This window comes from Oncorhynchus clarkii, chromosome 22 (genome assembly GCF_045791955.1).
Source record: "Oncorhynchus clarkii lewisi isolate Uvic-CL-2024 chromosome 22, UVic_Ocla_1.0, whole genome shotgun sequence".
Taxonomy (NCBI): domain Eukaryota; kingdom Metazoa; phylum Chordata; class Actinopteri; order Salmoniformes; family Salmonidae; genus Oncorhynchus; species Oncorhynchus clarkii.
The window spans coordinates 53,366,426-53,381,508 of NC_092168.1; the positions used below are offsets into that span (position 1 = coordinate 53,366,426).

Genomic DNA, 15,083 nt, shown 5'->3' on the forward strand with positions numbered 1-15,083 from the left:
CAGCTGTAGATCTTTGAGGATCTGGGGACCCATGACAAATCTTTTCAGTCTCCTGAGGGGGAATAAGCTTTGTCGTGCTCTCTTCACGACTGTCTTGGTGTGTTTGGACCATGACAGTTTGTTGGTGATGTGGACACCAAGGAACATGAAACTCTCAACCTGCTCCACTACAGCCCCGTCGATGTTAATTGGGGCCAGTTAGGCCCGCCTTTTCCTGTAGTCCACAATTAGCTCCTTTGTCTTGCTCACATAGAGAGGTTGTTGTTGTCCTGGCAGTGTGACCTCCTCCCTATAAGCTGTCTCATCGTTGTTGGTGATCAGGCCTACCACTGTTGCCGTCAGCGAACTTGGTGTTGGAATCGTGCTTGGCCACGTAGTCGTGGATGAACAGGAAGTACAGGACGGACGGGACAAAGCACGCACCCCTGAGGGGCCCCAGTGTTGAGGATCAGAGTGGCGGATGTGTTACCTACCCTCAGCACTTGGGGGCGGCCCATCCAGAAGTCCAGGATCCAGTTGCAGAGGGAGGTGTTTAGTCCCAGGGTCCTTAGCTTATTTATGAGCTTTGTGGGCACTATGGTGTTGAACGCTGAGCTGTAGTCAATTAATAGCAATCTCACATAGTTGTTCCTTTTGTCCAGGTGGGAAAGGGCAGTATGGAGTGCGATTGAGATTGCGTCATCTGTGGATCTGTTGGGGCGGTATGCAAATTGGAGTGGGTCTAGAATTTCTGGCATGATGGTGTTGATGTGAGCCATGACCAGCCTTTCAAAGCACTTCATGGCTACCGACGTGAGTGCTATGGGGCGGTAATCATTTAGGCAAGTTACCTTCGCTTTCTTGGGCACAGGGACTATGGTGGTCTGTTTCAAACATTTAAACTCAGTTTTTCACAATTCCTGACATTTAATTATAGTAAAAATTCAGTCTTACGTCAGTTAGGATCACCACTTGATTTTAAGAATGTGAAATGTCACAATAATAGTAGAGAGAATTATTTATTTCAGCTTTAATTTCTTTCATCACATTCCCAGTAGGTCAGAAGTTTAAATACACTCAATTAGTATTTGGTAGCATTGCCTTTAACTTGTTTAACTTGGGTCAAACATTTCAGGTAGCCTTCCACAAGCTTCCCACAATAAGTTGGGTGAATGTTGGCCCATTCCTCCTGACAGAGCTGGTGTAACTGAGTCAGGTTTGTAGGCCTCCTTGCTCGCACACACTTTTTCAGTTCTGCCCACAAATTTCTATAGGATTGAGGTCAGGGCTTTGTGATGGCCACTCCAATACCTCGACTTTGTTGTCCTTAAGCCATTTTTCCACAACTTTGGAAGTATACTTGGGGTCATTATCCATTTGGAAGACCCATTTGCGACCAAGCTTGAACTTCCTGACTGATGTCTTGAGATGTTGCTACAATATATCCACATAATATTCCTATCTCATGATGCCGTCTATTTTGTTAAGTGCACCAGTCCCTCTTGCAGCAAAGCACCCCCACAATATGATGTTGCCACCCCCGTACTTCACGGTTGGGATCGTGTTCGTCTGCTTGCAAGCATCCCCCTTTTTCCTCCAAACATAACAATGGTCAATATGGTCAAACAGTTCTATTTTTGTTTCATCAGACCAGAGGACATTTCTCCAAAAAGTATGATCTTTGTCCCCATGTGCAGTTTCAAACCCTAGTCTGGCTTTTTTATGTTGGTTTTGGAGCAGTGGCATCTTCCTTGCTGTGCAGCCTTTCAGGTTATGTTGATATAGGACTTGTTTTACTGTGGATATAGATACTTTTGTACCCATTTCCTAAAGCATCTTCACAAGGTCCTTTCCTGTTGTTCATGGATTAATTTGCACTTTTCTCGTTCTCTAGGAGACAGAACGCGAGACAGAACGCGTCTCCTTCCTGAGGGGTATGACGGCTGCGTGGTCCCATGGTGTTTATACTGGCATACTATTGTTTGTACAGATGAACGTGATACCTTCAGGCATTTGGAAATTGCTCCCAAGGATGAACCAGACTAAATACAATTTATTTTCTGAAGTCTTGGCTGATTTCTTTTTATTTTCCCATGATGCCAAGCAAAGAGGCACTGAGTTTAAAGGTAAGCCTTGAAATACATCCACAGGTACACCTCCAATTGACTCAAATTATGTCAATTAGCCTAACAGAAGCTTCTAAAGCCATGACATCCTTTTCTGGAATTTTCCAAGCTGTTTAAAGGCACAGTCAACTTAGTGTATGTAAACTTCTGACCCACTGGAATTGTGATAAAGTGAATTATAAGTGTAATAATCTGTCTGTAAAAAAATGTTCGAAAAATGACTTGTGTCATGCACAAAGTAGATGTCCTAACCGACTTGCCAAAACTATAGTTTGTTAACAAGAAATTTGTGGAGTGGTTGAAAAATGAGTTTTAATGACTCCAACCTAAGTGTATGTAAACTTCCGACTTCAACTGTATGTTTTTCTATTGCGTTATAGTCTGTACGTTTGTTTATGTGTAACTCTGTGTTGTTGTTTGTGTCACATTGCTTTGCTTTATCTTGCCCAGGTCGCAGTTGTAAATGAAAACCTGTTCTCAACTGGCCTACCTGGTTAAATAAAGGTGAAATAAATAAAATATATAAAAAATGTTGGCCCTGGATAGACTCTACTGAGGTTAGGCTTAACATGGTAGTATTTTATTTAGTGTAGGAGAGGAACATGCAGCCTTCCAACAGGGGGAAGGCCAGCATTGGGGTCCAAGGTAATAAGGTATTTTCTTTGTATCTTATTACTCTGACCTTTCATCACACTGGCCATGTGACCTTACTTCCATTCATTTCTAATGACTATGTGACCTTATTAATTTCTAATGACTATGCCTAAATCACATACTCCAGGCTCCACTAGCTATATCAGTTGGAACTTAAAAGGAATTAACCACGTGGTCAAGCATAGTCGAATGTATGCTCATCTTAAGTCTTTAAGAACGGAATTAGTTTTTTTTCCCCCAAGAGACCCATCTCTGGTCCAGCGACCGTGCTAAAACTAAGGAGAAGATGGGTCGACAAAAAATGTCCATTCAACATTGGTGTTAAGGCCTTAGGGCAGCCATCTTCTCTTTAGTTCAGAAAAGGCACCCTGTTTGTTTCCTCCCAAGTCATTTCAGATACTAACTGGCAGACATGTTATGGGGAAATTGTTTAACACACAGGATGTTCTGGCTAACCTCTATGGTCCTAATTGGGATGAAGCTCCATGTTTCTAAGACTTGATTGCAACACTTCCTGACCTCAACTCTCATTATTTGATAGTGTGAGGAGATTGATTGTGCATTAACGTTACTCATTTTTAGAATACGAAAATGATTCTGGTCCATGGAGGAGCTCCTTGTCTGATCCACAGTGGAGGAGGAGGAGCTCCTTGTCTGATCCACGGCGGAGGAGGAGGAGCTCCTTGTCTGATCCACGGCAGAGGAGGAGGAGCTCCTTGTCTGATCCACAGCAGAGGAGGAGGAACTCCTTGTCTGATACACGGCAGAGGAGGAGGAACTCCTTGTCTGATACACAGCAGAGGAGGAGGAGCTCCTTGTCTGATCCACGGAGGAGGAGGAGCTCCTTGTCTGATCCACGGAGGAGGAGGAGCTCCTTGTCTGATCCGTGGCGGAGGAGGAGGAGCTCCTTGTCTGATCCGCGGCGGAGGAGCTCCTTGTCTGATCCGCGGCGCAGGAGGAGGAGCTCCTTTATCAGGCCTACCACTGTTGGATCATCGGAAAACGTATTGATGGTGTTGGAGTCGTCTATACCCCCTCTCTAACCGTGTGGAGTCTCCTATACCCCCTCTCTAACCCCGTGGAGTCTCCTTTACCCCCTCTCTAACCCCGCAGAGTCTACTCCCCATCTCTAACCCCGCGGAGTCTACTCCCCATCTCTAACCCCGCGGAGTCTACTCCCCATCTCTAACCCCGCGGAGTCTACTCCCCATCTCTAACCCCGCGGAGTCTACTCCCCATCTCCAGCCCCGCGGAGTCTACTCCCCATCTCTAACCCCGCGGAGTCTACTCCCCATCTCTAACCCCGCGGAGTCTACTCCCCATCTCTAAGCCAGCGGAGTCTACTCCCCATCTCTAACCCTGCGGAGTCTACTCCCCATTTCTAACCCTGCGGAGTCTACTCCCTATCTCTAACCCTGCGGAGTCTACTCCCTATCTCCTGGACATGCTACAAGGTTTTGGGAAATGTTCTGGTAATAAGTTAAACCTGACAAAAAGTGTGCTCCTCCCCATTAACCAGTCACCACATGAGTTATGTTATACTCACAGACATCATTCAAACAGTTTAAGAAACTTCAGATTGTTTTCTATCTAATACTAATAATAATATGCATATATTAGCAACTGGCACTGAGTAGGAGGCAGTTCAGTCTGGGCACGCTATTATTCCAAAAATTAAAATGCTGCCCTCTATCCCAAAGAAGTTAACTAGTCAGCAGAAGGTTTCCCGTTTAAGGTTTCGCATCAGGTCTTTATATAAAGGTCACATGCTCATTTAAGGCTCTGTTTAAACATAACTTTAAAAAACACTCGCGCTAAGAAGGATTCTCTTCTCATTTCATTAGCATGTCGCATTCATTCTGTCAAGATGACTGTACTACCTAGGCTTCTGTACTTATTCCAACTGATTTCCAAACAACTGGCCAGCTGCATGTCCAAACAACTGGCCAGCTGCATGTCCAAACAACTGGCCAGCTGCATTTCCAAACAACTGGCCAGCTGCATGTCCAAACAACTGGCCAACTGCATGTCCAAACAACTGGCCAGCTGCATGTCCAAACAACTGGCCAGCTGCATGTCCAAACAACTGGCCAGCTGCATGTTCAAACAACTGGCCAGCTGCATGTTCAAACAACTGGCCAGCTGCATTTCCAAATTCATTTAAAATACAGTGTTCATAAAGTATTCAGACCCCTTGACTTTTCCCCAAAAATGTTTACGTTACAGCCTTATTCGACAAATGATTAAATCGTTTCCCCCCATCAGTCTACACACAATACCTCATAATGACAAAGCAAAAACATGTTTTTAGAAATGTTTGCAAATTAATAAAATGTAACTAACTGAAATGTCACATTTACATAAGTATTCAGACCCTTTACTCAGTACTTTGTTGAAACACCTTTGGCAGCAATTACAGCTTTGAGACTTCTTGGGTATGACGCTACAAGCTTGGCACACCTGAATTTGGGGAGTTTCTCCCATTCTTCTTTGCAGGTTGGATGGGGAGCGTTGCTGCACAGTTATTTTCAAGGCTCTCCAGAGATGTTCGATCGGGTTCAAGTCTGGGATCTGGCTGGGCCACTCAAGGACATTGAGACGTTTCCCGAAGCCATTCCTGACTGTTGTCTTGGCTGTGTGCTTAGGGTCGTTGTCCTGTTGGAAGGTGAACCTTTGGCCCATTCTGAGGTCCTGAGCGTTCTGGAGCAGGTTTTCATCAAGGATCTCTGTTCTTTGCTCCGTTCATCTTTCCCTCGATCCTGACTAGTCTCCTAGTCCCTGCCGCTGAAAAACATCCCCACAGCATGATGCTGTCACCAACATGTTTCACCGTAGGGATGGTGCCAGGTTTCGTCGAGTGATTTAAAGAGAATCTTGTTTCTCCTTGTCTGAGGGTTCTTTAGGTGCCTTTTGGCAAACTCCAAGCAGGCTGTCATATGCCTTTTACTGAGGAGTGGTATCCGTCTGGCCACTCTACCATAAAGGCCTGATTTATGGAGTGCTGCAGAGATGGTTGTCCTTCTGCAAAGTTCTCCCATCACCACAGAGGAACTCCGGAGCTCTGTTAGAGTGACCATCCTTACCTGACCTCCCCTGACCAAGGCCCTTCTCCCCCAATTGCTCAGTTTGGCTGGGCGGCCAAATCTAGGAAGAGCCTTGGTGGTTCCAAACTTCTCCCATTTACGAACGATTGAGGCCAATGTGTCCTTGGGGGCCTTCAATGATGCAGACATTTTTTGGTATCCTTCCCCAAATCTGTGCCTCGACACAATCTTGTCTCTGAGCTCTACGGAGAATTCCTTTGACTTCTTGGCTTGGTTTTTGCTCTGACATGCACTGTCAACTGTGGGACCTTATATAGACAGGTGTGTGCCTTTTGAAATCATGTCCAAGCAATTGAATTTACCACAGGTGGACTCCAATCAAGTTGTAGAAACATCTCAAGGATGATCAATGGAAACAGGATGCACCTGAGCTCAATTTTAAGTCTCATAGCAAAGGGTCTGAATACTTATGTAAATAAGGTATTTCAGTTTTCTATTCTTTATAAATTAGCAAACACTTCTAAAAACCTGTTTTCGCCTTGTCATTATGGGGTATTGTTTCCAGATTGATGAGGAACATTTTTTAAATCCATTTTAGAATAAAGCTGTAACATAACAAAATGTAGAACAAGGAAAGGGGTCTGAATACTTTCCGAATGCCCTGTAAACAGACAAACTAACATTCAAAATGTCTCTATTATTTTGGAACTGTTGTGAGTGTAACGTAAATGTGTCATTGTTTATTAGATACAGCATTTCACTTGCTTTGGCAATGTAAACATGTTTCCTATGCCTTCAGAGAGCAGGTAGGCACCACAAACCTAGTCCATGTCCCCTCCCCTGTCCTGTCCTTACCTTCCTGGTGAGGGGTACCTCAATGGGCACAGGGATCAGCTCTGCCAGCAGACATCCATAGAACGCCACCATAAACATCACAGGGTCACTGTTGGGGAACACTAGAGCAACCTAAAGAAAACACAGACATACTGTCAAAATCAACCTATAGGGTACATACTGTTACCATCTGTCTATAGGACACATACTGTCACCATCTGTCCCCTTCAACCTATAGGACACATACTGTCACCATCTGTCTATAGGACACATACGGTCACCATCTGTCTATAGGATACGTACTGTCACCGTCAACCTATAGGGTACATACTGTCACCATCTGTCCCCTTCAACCTATAGGACACATACTGTCACCATCTGTCTATAGGATACATACTGTCACCATCTGTCTATAGGATACATACTGTCACCATCTGTCTTTAGGACACATACTGTCACCGTCAACCTATAGGATACATACTGTCACCATCAACCTATAGGGTACATACTGTCACCATCTGTCTATAGGACACATACTGTCACCATCTGTCCCCTTCAACCTATAGGACACATACTGTCCCCTTCAACCTATAGGACACATACTGTCACCATCAACCTATAGGGTACATACTGTCACCATCAACCTATAGGGTACATACTGTCACCATCAACATATAGGGTACATACTGTCACCATCAACCTATAGTACACATACTGTCACCCTCTGTCTATAGGATACATACTGTCACCATCAACCTATAGGGTACATACTGTCACCATCAACCTATAGGGTACATACTGTCACCATCAACCTATAGTACACATACTGTCACCATCAACCTATAGTACACATACTGTCACCATCAACCTATAGGACACATACTGTCACCATCAACCTATAGGGTACATACTGTCACCATCAACCTATAGTACACATACTGTCACCATCAACCTATAGTACACATACTGTCAACATCAACCTATAGGACACATACTGTCACCATCAACCTATAGTACACATACTGTCAACATCAACCTATAGGACACATACTTTCACCATCAACCTGTAGGGTACATACTGTCCCCATCTGTCAACACCAACCTGTAGGACACATACTGTCACCATCAACCTTTAGGGTACATACTGTCCCCATCAACCTATAGGGTACATACTGTCACCATCAACCTATAGGGTACATACTGTTCCCATCTGTCAACATCAACCTATAGGACACATACGGTCACCATCAACCTGTAGGGTACATAATGTCACCATCAACCTTTAGGGTACATCATGTCACCATCAACCTATAGGGTACATACTGTTCCCATCTGTCACCATCAACCTATAGGGTACATACTGTCCCCATCAACATATAGGGTACATACTGTCACCATCAACATATAGGGTACACACTGTCACCATCAACCTATAGGGTACATACTGTTGCCATCAACCTATAGGGTACATACTGTCCCCATCAACATATAGGGTACATACTGTCAACATCAACATATAGGGTACATACTGTCACCATCAACCTATAGGGTACATACTGTCACCATCAACCTATAGGGTACATACTGTCACCATCAACCTTTAGGATACATACTGTCACCATCAACCTATAGGACACATACTGTCACCATCAACCTATAGGACACATACTGTCAACATCAACCTATAGGATACATATTGTCACCATCTGTCTATAGGACACATACTGTCACCATCAACCTATAGGACATATACTGTCACCATCAACCTATAGTACACATACTGTCATCATCAACCTATAGTACACATACTGTCAACATCAACCTATAGGGTACATACTGTCACCATCTGTCTATAGGAACACACAACCACTGTGAAGATACAACTAATGCGACCTAAACTGTCAATAGCTGCTTTGACACAGTGACATACTGGCTAAAGGATTGGCTTTAAAACAGACAGAAGCTGCTTCGACATCTATAGGAGAGAAAAAGACCACTCACTCTATCTCCCGGCAGCAGTAGTGGCTCGTTCCTAGTGCTCAGTTTGTTCAGAAGCGTGAAGGCCAGTTTCTGGCTGCGTGTCCACAGCTTGCCGTAGGTAAGAGTGTACACTGGTTTACCAGCGTTGTCCAGGGCAGTGAGACAGGGGCTCCTGGGCTGGGTGATGCCCCAGCGCTGGAGGGAGGCCAGCAGGGAAGGAGGCCAGTTGGTCACTACACCCAGAGGCTCGCCTGCTAGAGGGGACATCTGGTTCCCCTCCGCCTTGGGCTGGTTAGGGTCCGGCTGCTGAACTAAAGAATTAACATGTTTTAATACTTTATCCAAGGTGAAAGAAGCTTACAGCATCCCTAACCCCCAGCATATCCATGTTCGAACAGAGAACAGAGAGAGATGGAGGAAGGCGAGAGAGAGAGGAAGGAGAGAGATGGAGGAGAGAGATGGAGGAGAGAGAGATGGAGGAAAGAGACAGAGCAGAGAGATGGAAGAGAGAGACAGACTTGTACATTTCCTCATGAAAAACAATGTACTGAGCAAACATCAAATTGGCTTGTTACCAAATTACCATACGACAGACCATGTATTCACCCTGCACACCCTAATTGACAAACAAGCAAACCAAAACAAAGGAAAAGTCTTCTCATGCTTTGTTGAATCAATTTGGCATGAAGGGTCTGCTATATAAATTGATGGAAAGTGGTGTTGGGAAAAAACGTACAACATTATAAAATCCATGTACACAAACACACATTTCTTTCCAAGGGTCGTGGGGTGGAACAGGGATGCAGCTTGAGAACTAGAACAGTCTGCAGCACCTGGCCTCATCCAACTAGAATCAGTAGAACAGTCTACTGTTTGCTGATGTTCTGGTGCTTCTTTCCCCAAGCACCTAGATCTTCTGTACAGATTGTCAGACTTGGGCCCTGGCAAAAAATCTCAGTAAGACAAAAATATTGTATTCCAAAAAAGGTCCAGTCGCAAGACCACAAATACAAATCTGCTATTTTCATGGCACCACTCCACCAGGGCCCTCACCTCCTCCCTGTAGGCTATCTCGTCATTGTTGGTAATCAGGCCCACTACTGTTGTGTCGTCGGAAACCTGATGATTGAGCTGGAGGAGCATGTGGCCGCACAGTCATGGGTAGACAGGGAGTACAGGAGGGGGCTGAGCACTCACCCTTGTGGGGCCCCTGTGTTGAGGATCAGTGAAGTGGAGGTGTTGTTTCCTACCTTCACCACCTGGGGGCGGCCCGTCAGGAAGACCAGGACCCAGTTGCACAGGGAGGGTTGCACAGATCCAGGGTCCCAAGCTTAATGTGGAGCTTTGAGGGTACTATGGTGTCGAAGGCTGAGCTACAGTCAATGAACAGCATTCTTATGTAGGTATTCCTCTTGTCCAGATGGGATAGGGCAGTTTGCAGTGCGATGGTGATTGCATCGTCTGTGGATCTATTGGGGCGATATGCAAACTGAAGTGGGTCTAGGGTGACAGGTAGGGTGGAGGGGATATTATACTTAACTAGTCTCTCAAAGCATATGACAGAAGTGAGTGCTACGGGGCTAGAGTCATTTTGTTCAGTTACATTTGCCTTCTTGGGTACAGCAACAATAGTGGACACCTTGAAGCAAGTTGGGACAACAGACTGGGATAGGGAGAGATTGAAAACACGTTGGCCACGTAGAGAGTCCACAGTCCTTGGGAGCGGGCGGTGGCACTGTGTGATCCTCAAAGCGGGCATGTCTGAGCCATTGAATTGCGACTCCACTTTGTCTCTGTTCTGACATTTTGCCTATTTGATTGCCTTACAGAGATTATAACTACAAGATTTGTATCCGTGTGATCAAAACAATCTTGAAGCATGGGTTCCGATTGGTCAAACCAGCGTTGAATAGACCTTAGCACGGGTACTTCCTGTTTGGGTTTCTGCCTATAGGAAAGGAGGAGCAAAATGGAGTCGTCATCTGATTTTTCGAAGGGCGGGGGAGGGCCTTGTAGGCATTTCGAAAGGGGGAGTAGCAGTGGTCAAGTGTTTAACCAGACTGAGTACTACAGTCAATGTGTTGATAGAACTTCGGTATCGATTTTCTTAGGATATGTGGTTTCCAGTTTATATAAAGCTCACCATTATGGACTCTTCATCCCTGAGAAAGCCCTAAAGGCTGAGCTTTTGGTGCAAGTCAGGGAGGGTTTAGTGAAGAAATACATTTTCTAGTTGAAAGATGACGAGGGGGAGGCTTCAAGAGAGGAGACGGCTAGACCTTCCAATGCCAAGTCGAAGGACAGGGCGGAGGAAGGGGATGCCCGTAACCCCCTGTAATTTGGTTAGTGCACCAGGTGGTGCTAGTTAGGTAAGTAGTGGGTAGGCAGGTAAGGTAGGAGGGGGGGCTTTGATATTTACTTTCTTTGCTTTGGTTCCGTCCAGACCCTTTTCCCCATATTACCGTGTGAAGGAATAAATTCCATGTGAACGGTACCACTCTCTCTGCCTTTGTCATCCTTACTCGCACCTACAGTCCCATACCTCTTTCGCTCCACAGGGAGTTGAGTTGTAGCAGGGTGTTGCATTCCCTCTTCCTAGAGGCGTACGTAACCATGGCCCATGCACCACCACTTGGCCCAGCTCTAGTCTCCTCTCCCCCAGTATCCCCTCCAGTAGCCTGCCTCAGAGCAGAGTTAACCCCAGCCTCTGCCCCATGTGTCCCAGCCCCTGCTGCCTGCTGGTTGCGTTTGTCTGCACGATCTCCCCGTCTCTGGACCTTACGTGGGCAGGTAAACTTCTTGTGCCCAAAGTCCCCACACTCAAAACACTGCAAACTATCTGTGCTAGCAAACACAGCGTACCACCCCTCCCCCTGCTTAACCCCAGAAACACCCTTCCCCCTGCTTAACCCCGCGTACCACCCCTACCCCCTGCTTAACCCCGCGCACCACCCCTACCCCCTGCTTAACCCCGCGTACCACCCCTCCCCCTGCTTAACCCCACGTACCACCCCTCCCCATGCTTAACCACGCGCACCACCCCTACCCCCTGCTTAACCCCGCGTACCACCCCTCCCCCTGCTTAACCCCACGTACCACCCCTCCCCATGCTTAACCCCGCGCACCACCCCTACCCCCTGCTTAACCCCGCGTACCACCCCTCCCCCTGCTTAACCCCAAGTACCACCCTTCCCACTGCTTAACCCGCGTACCATCCCCCCCTGCTTAACCCCGCGGACCATCCCCCCATGTACCACCCCTACCACTGCTTAACCCCGCATACCACCACTCCCCCTGCTTAACCCGCCTTACCAGCCCCCGCCCTGCACCACCCCTTCCCATGTACCACCCCTACCCCTGCTTAACCCCGTGTACCATCCCTCCCCCTGCTTAAACCTGCGTACCATCCCTCTCCATGTACCACCCATCCCCCCTGCTTAACCCCCTTACCAGCCATCAGCCCTGCACCACCCCTTCCCATGTACCACACCTACCCCTGCTTATCCCCGTGTACCATCCCTCCCCCTGCTTAACCCCGTATACCATCCCTCCCCCTGCTTAACCCAGCGTACCATCCCTCTCCATGTACCACCCATTCCCCTGCTTAACCCCCCTTACCAGCCCTCGCCCTGCACCACCCCTCCCCATGTACCACCCCTACCCCTGCTTAACCCTGCGTACCATCCCTCTCCATGTACCACCCCTACCACTGCTTAACCCGCGTACCACCCCTCCCCCTGCTTAACCCCGCGTACCACCCCTCCCCTGCTTAACCCTGCGAACCATCCCTCCCCATGTACCATCACGCCCCCTGCTTAACCCCACGTACCATCCCTCTCCATGTGCCACCCCTCCCCAAGCTTAACCACACTTCCCACCCCTCCCCCTGCTTAACCCCGCGTGCCACCCCTCCCCCTGCTTAACCCCGCGTGCCACCCCTCCCCCTGCTTAACCCCGCATGCCATCCCTCCCCCTGCTTAACCCCTACCACTGCTTAACCCCGCGTACCACCCCTCCCCCTGCTTAACCCCGAGTACCACCCTTCCCCCTGCTTAACCCCCTGCACCACCCCTCCCCCTGCTTAACCCCCTGCACCACCCCTCCCCCTGCTTAACCCCCTGCACCACCCCTCCCCCTGCTTAACCTCGCCTACCATCCCTCCCCATGTACCACCCCTCCCCCTGCTTAACCCCGCGTACCGCCCCTGCTTAACCCCGCGTACCACCTCTGCTTAACCCCGCTACCACCCCTGCTTAACCCCGCGTACCACCCCTGCTTAACCCCGCGTACCACCCCTGCTTAACCCCGCGTACCACCCCTGCTTAACCCCGCGTACCATCCCTCCTCCTGCTTAACCCGGTGCACCACCCCTCTCCATGTACCACCCATCCCCCTGCTTAACCCCCTTACCAGCCCTCGCCCTGCACCACCCCTACCCCTGCTTAACCCCTCCCCCTGCTTAACCCGCGTACCACCCCTCCCCCTGCTTAACCCCGCGTACCACCCCTCCCCCTGCTTAACCCCGCGTACCACCCCTCTCCATCGTAACCCTGCGAACCATCCCTCGCCATGTACCAGCCCTCGCCCTGCTTAACCCCGCGTACCATTCCTCTCCATGTGCCACCCCTCCCCCTGCTTAACCCCACTTCCCACCCCTCGCCCTGCTTAACCCCGTGTACCATCCCCCCCTGCTGAACCCCGCGTACCATCCCTCCCCATGTACCACCCCTACTTAACCCCGCGTACCATCCCTCCTCCTGCTTAACCCGGCGCACCACCCCTCTCCATGTACCACCCATTCCCCTGCTTAACCCCCTTACCAGCCCTCGCCCTGCACCACCCCTACCCCTGCTTAACCCCGCGTACCATCCCTCTCCATGTACCACCCCTCCCCCTGCTTAACCCGCATACCACCCCTCCCCCTGCTTAACCCCGCGTGACACCCCTCCCCCTGCTTAACCCCTACCACTGCTTAACCCCGCGTACCACCCCTCCCCCTGCTTAACCCCGAGTACCACCCCTCCCCCTGCTTAACCCCCTGCACCACCCCTCCCCCTGCTTAACCCCCTGCACCACCCCTCCCCCTGCACCACCCCTCCACCTGCTTAACCTCGCCTACCATCCCTCCCCATGTACCACCCCTCCCCCTGCTTAACCCCGCGTACCACCCCTGCTTAACCCGGCGCACCACCCCTCTCCATGTACCACCCATCCCCCTGCTTAACCCCCTGCACCACCCCTCCCCCTGCTTAACCCCCTGCACCACCCCTCCCCCTGCTTAACCCCCTGCACCACCCCTCCCCCTGCTTAACCCCGCGTACCACCCCTGCTTAACCCCGCGTACCATCCCTCCTCCTGCTTAACCCCGCGTACCATCCCTCTCCATGTACCACCCCTCCCCCTGCTTAACCCGCGTACCACCCCTCCCCCTGCTTAACCCTGCGAACCATCCCTCCCTAAGTACCATCACTCCCCCTGCTTAACCCCACGTACCATCCCTCTCCATGTGCCACCCCTCCCCAAGCTTAACCACACTTCCCACCCCTCGCCCTGCTGAACCCTGCGTGTCACCCCTCCCCCTGCTTAACCCCGCGTGCCACCCCTCCCCCTGCTTAACCCCGCGTGTCACCCCTCCCCCTGCTTAACCCCGCGTGCCACCCCTCCCCCTGCTTAACCCCGCGTGCCACCCCTCCCCCTGCTTAACCCCGCGTGCCATCCCTCCCCCTGCTTAACCCCGCGTTACACCCCTCCCCATGTACCACCCCTACCACTGCTAAACCCCGCGTACCACCCCTCCCCCTGCTTAACCCCGAGTACCACCCTTCCCCCTGCTTAACCCCTGCACCACCCCTCCCCCTGCTTAACCCCCTGCACCACCCCTCCCCCTGCTTAACCTTGCGTACCATCCCTCCCCATGTACCACCCCTCCCCCTGCTTAACCCGCGTACCACCCCTCCCCCTGCTTAACCCTGCGAACCATCCCTCCCCATGTACCATCACTCCCCCTGCTTAACCCCACGTACCATCCCTCTCCATGTGCCACCCCTCCCCAAGCTTAACCACACTTCCCACCCCTTGCCCTGCTGAACCCTGCGTGCCACCCCTCCCCCTGCTTAACCCCGCGTGCCACCCCTCCCCCTGCATAACCCCGCGTGCCACCCCTCCCCCTGCTTAACCCCGCGTGCCACCCCTCACCCTGCTTAACCCCGCGTGCCATCCCTCCCCCTGCTTAACCCCGCGTGACACCCCTCCCCATGTACCACCCCTACCACTGCTAAACCCCGCGTACCACCCCTCCCCCTGCTTAACCCCGAGTACCACCCTTCCCCCTGCTTAACCCCCCTGCACCACCCCTCCCCCTGCTTAACCCCCTGCACCACCCCTCCCCCTGCTTAACCCCGCGTACCACCCCTGCTTAACCCCGCGTACCATCCCTCCTCCTGCTTAACCCGGTGCACCACCCCTC

The 15,083-nt window shown here is 50.1% G+C and overlaps 1 protein-coding gene across 4 annotated transcripts in view; it reads right to left on the bottom strand.

Moving 5' to 3' along the window:
• LOC139381021 (disco-interacting protein 2 homolog A) overlaps nt 1-15,083 on the bottom strand; it is a 207,914-nt gene that overhangs the window by 102,127 nt on the left and 90,704 nt on the right. For all 4 annotated transcript variants that reach the window (XM_071124256.1, XM_071124254.1, XM_071124253.1 and 1 more), the window contains 2 exons: nt 8,639-8,928; nt 6,659-6,769 (listed from right to left, as the gene is read on the bottom strand). In XM_071124256.1, coding sequence (XP_070980357.1) covers nt 6,659-6,769; nt 8,639-8,928 — 401 coding nt within the window. The remainder of the gene's footprint in view (nt 1-6,658; nt 6,770-8,638; nt 8,929-15,083) is intronic.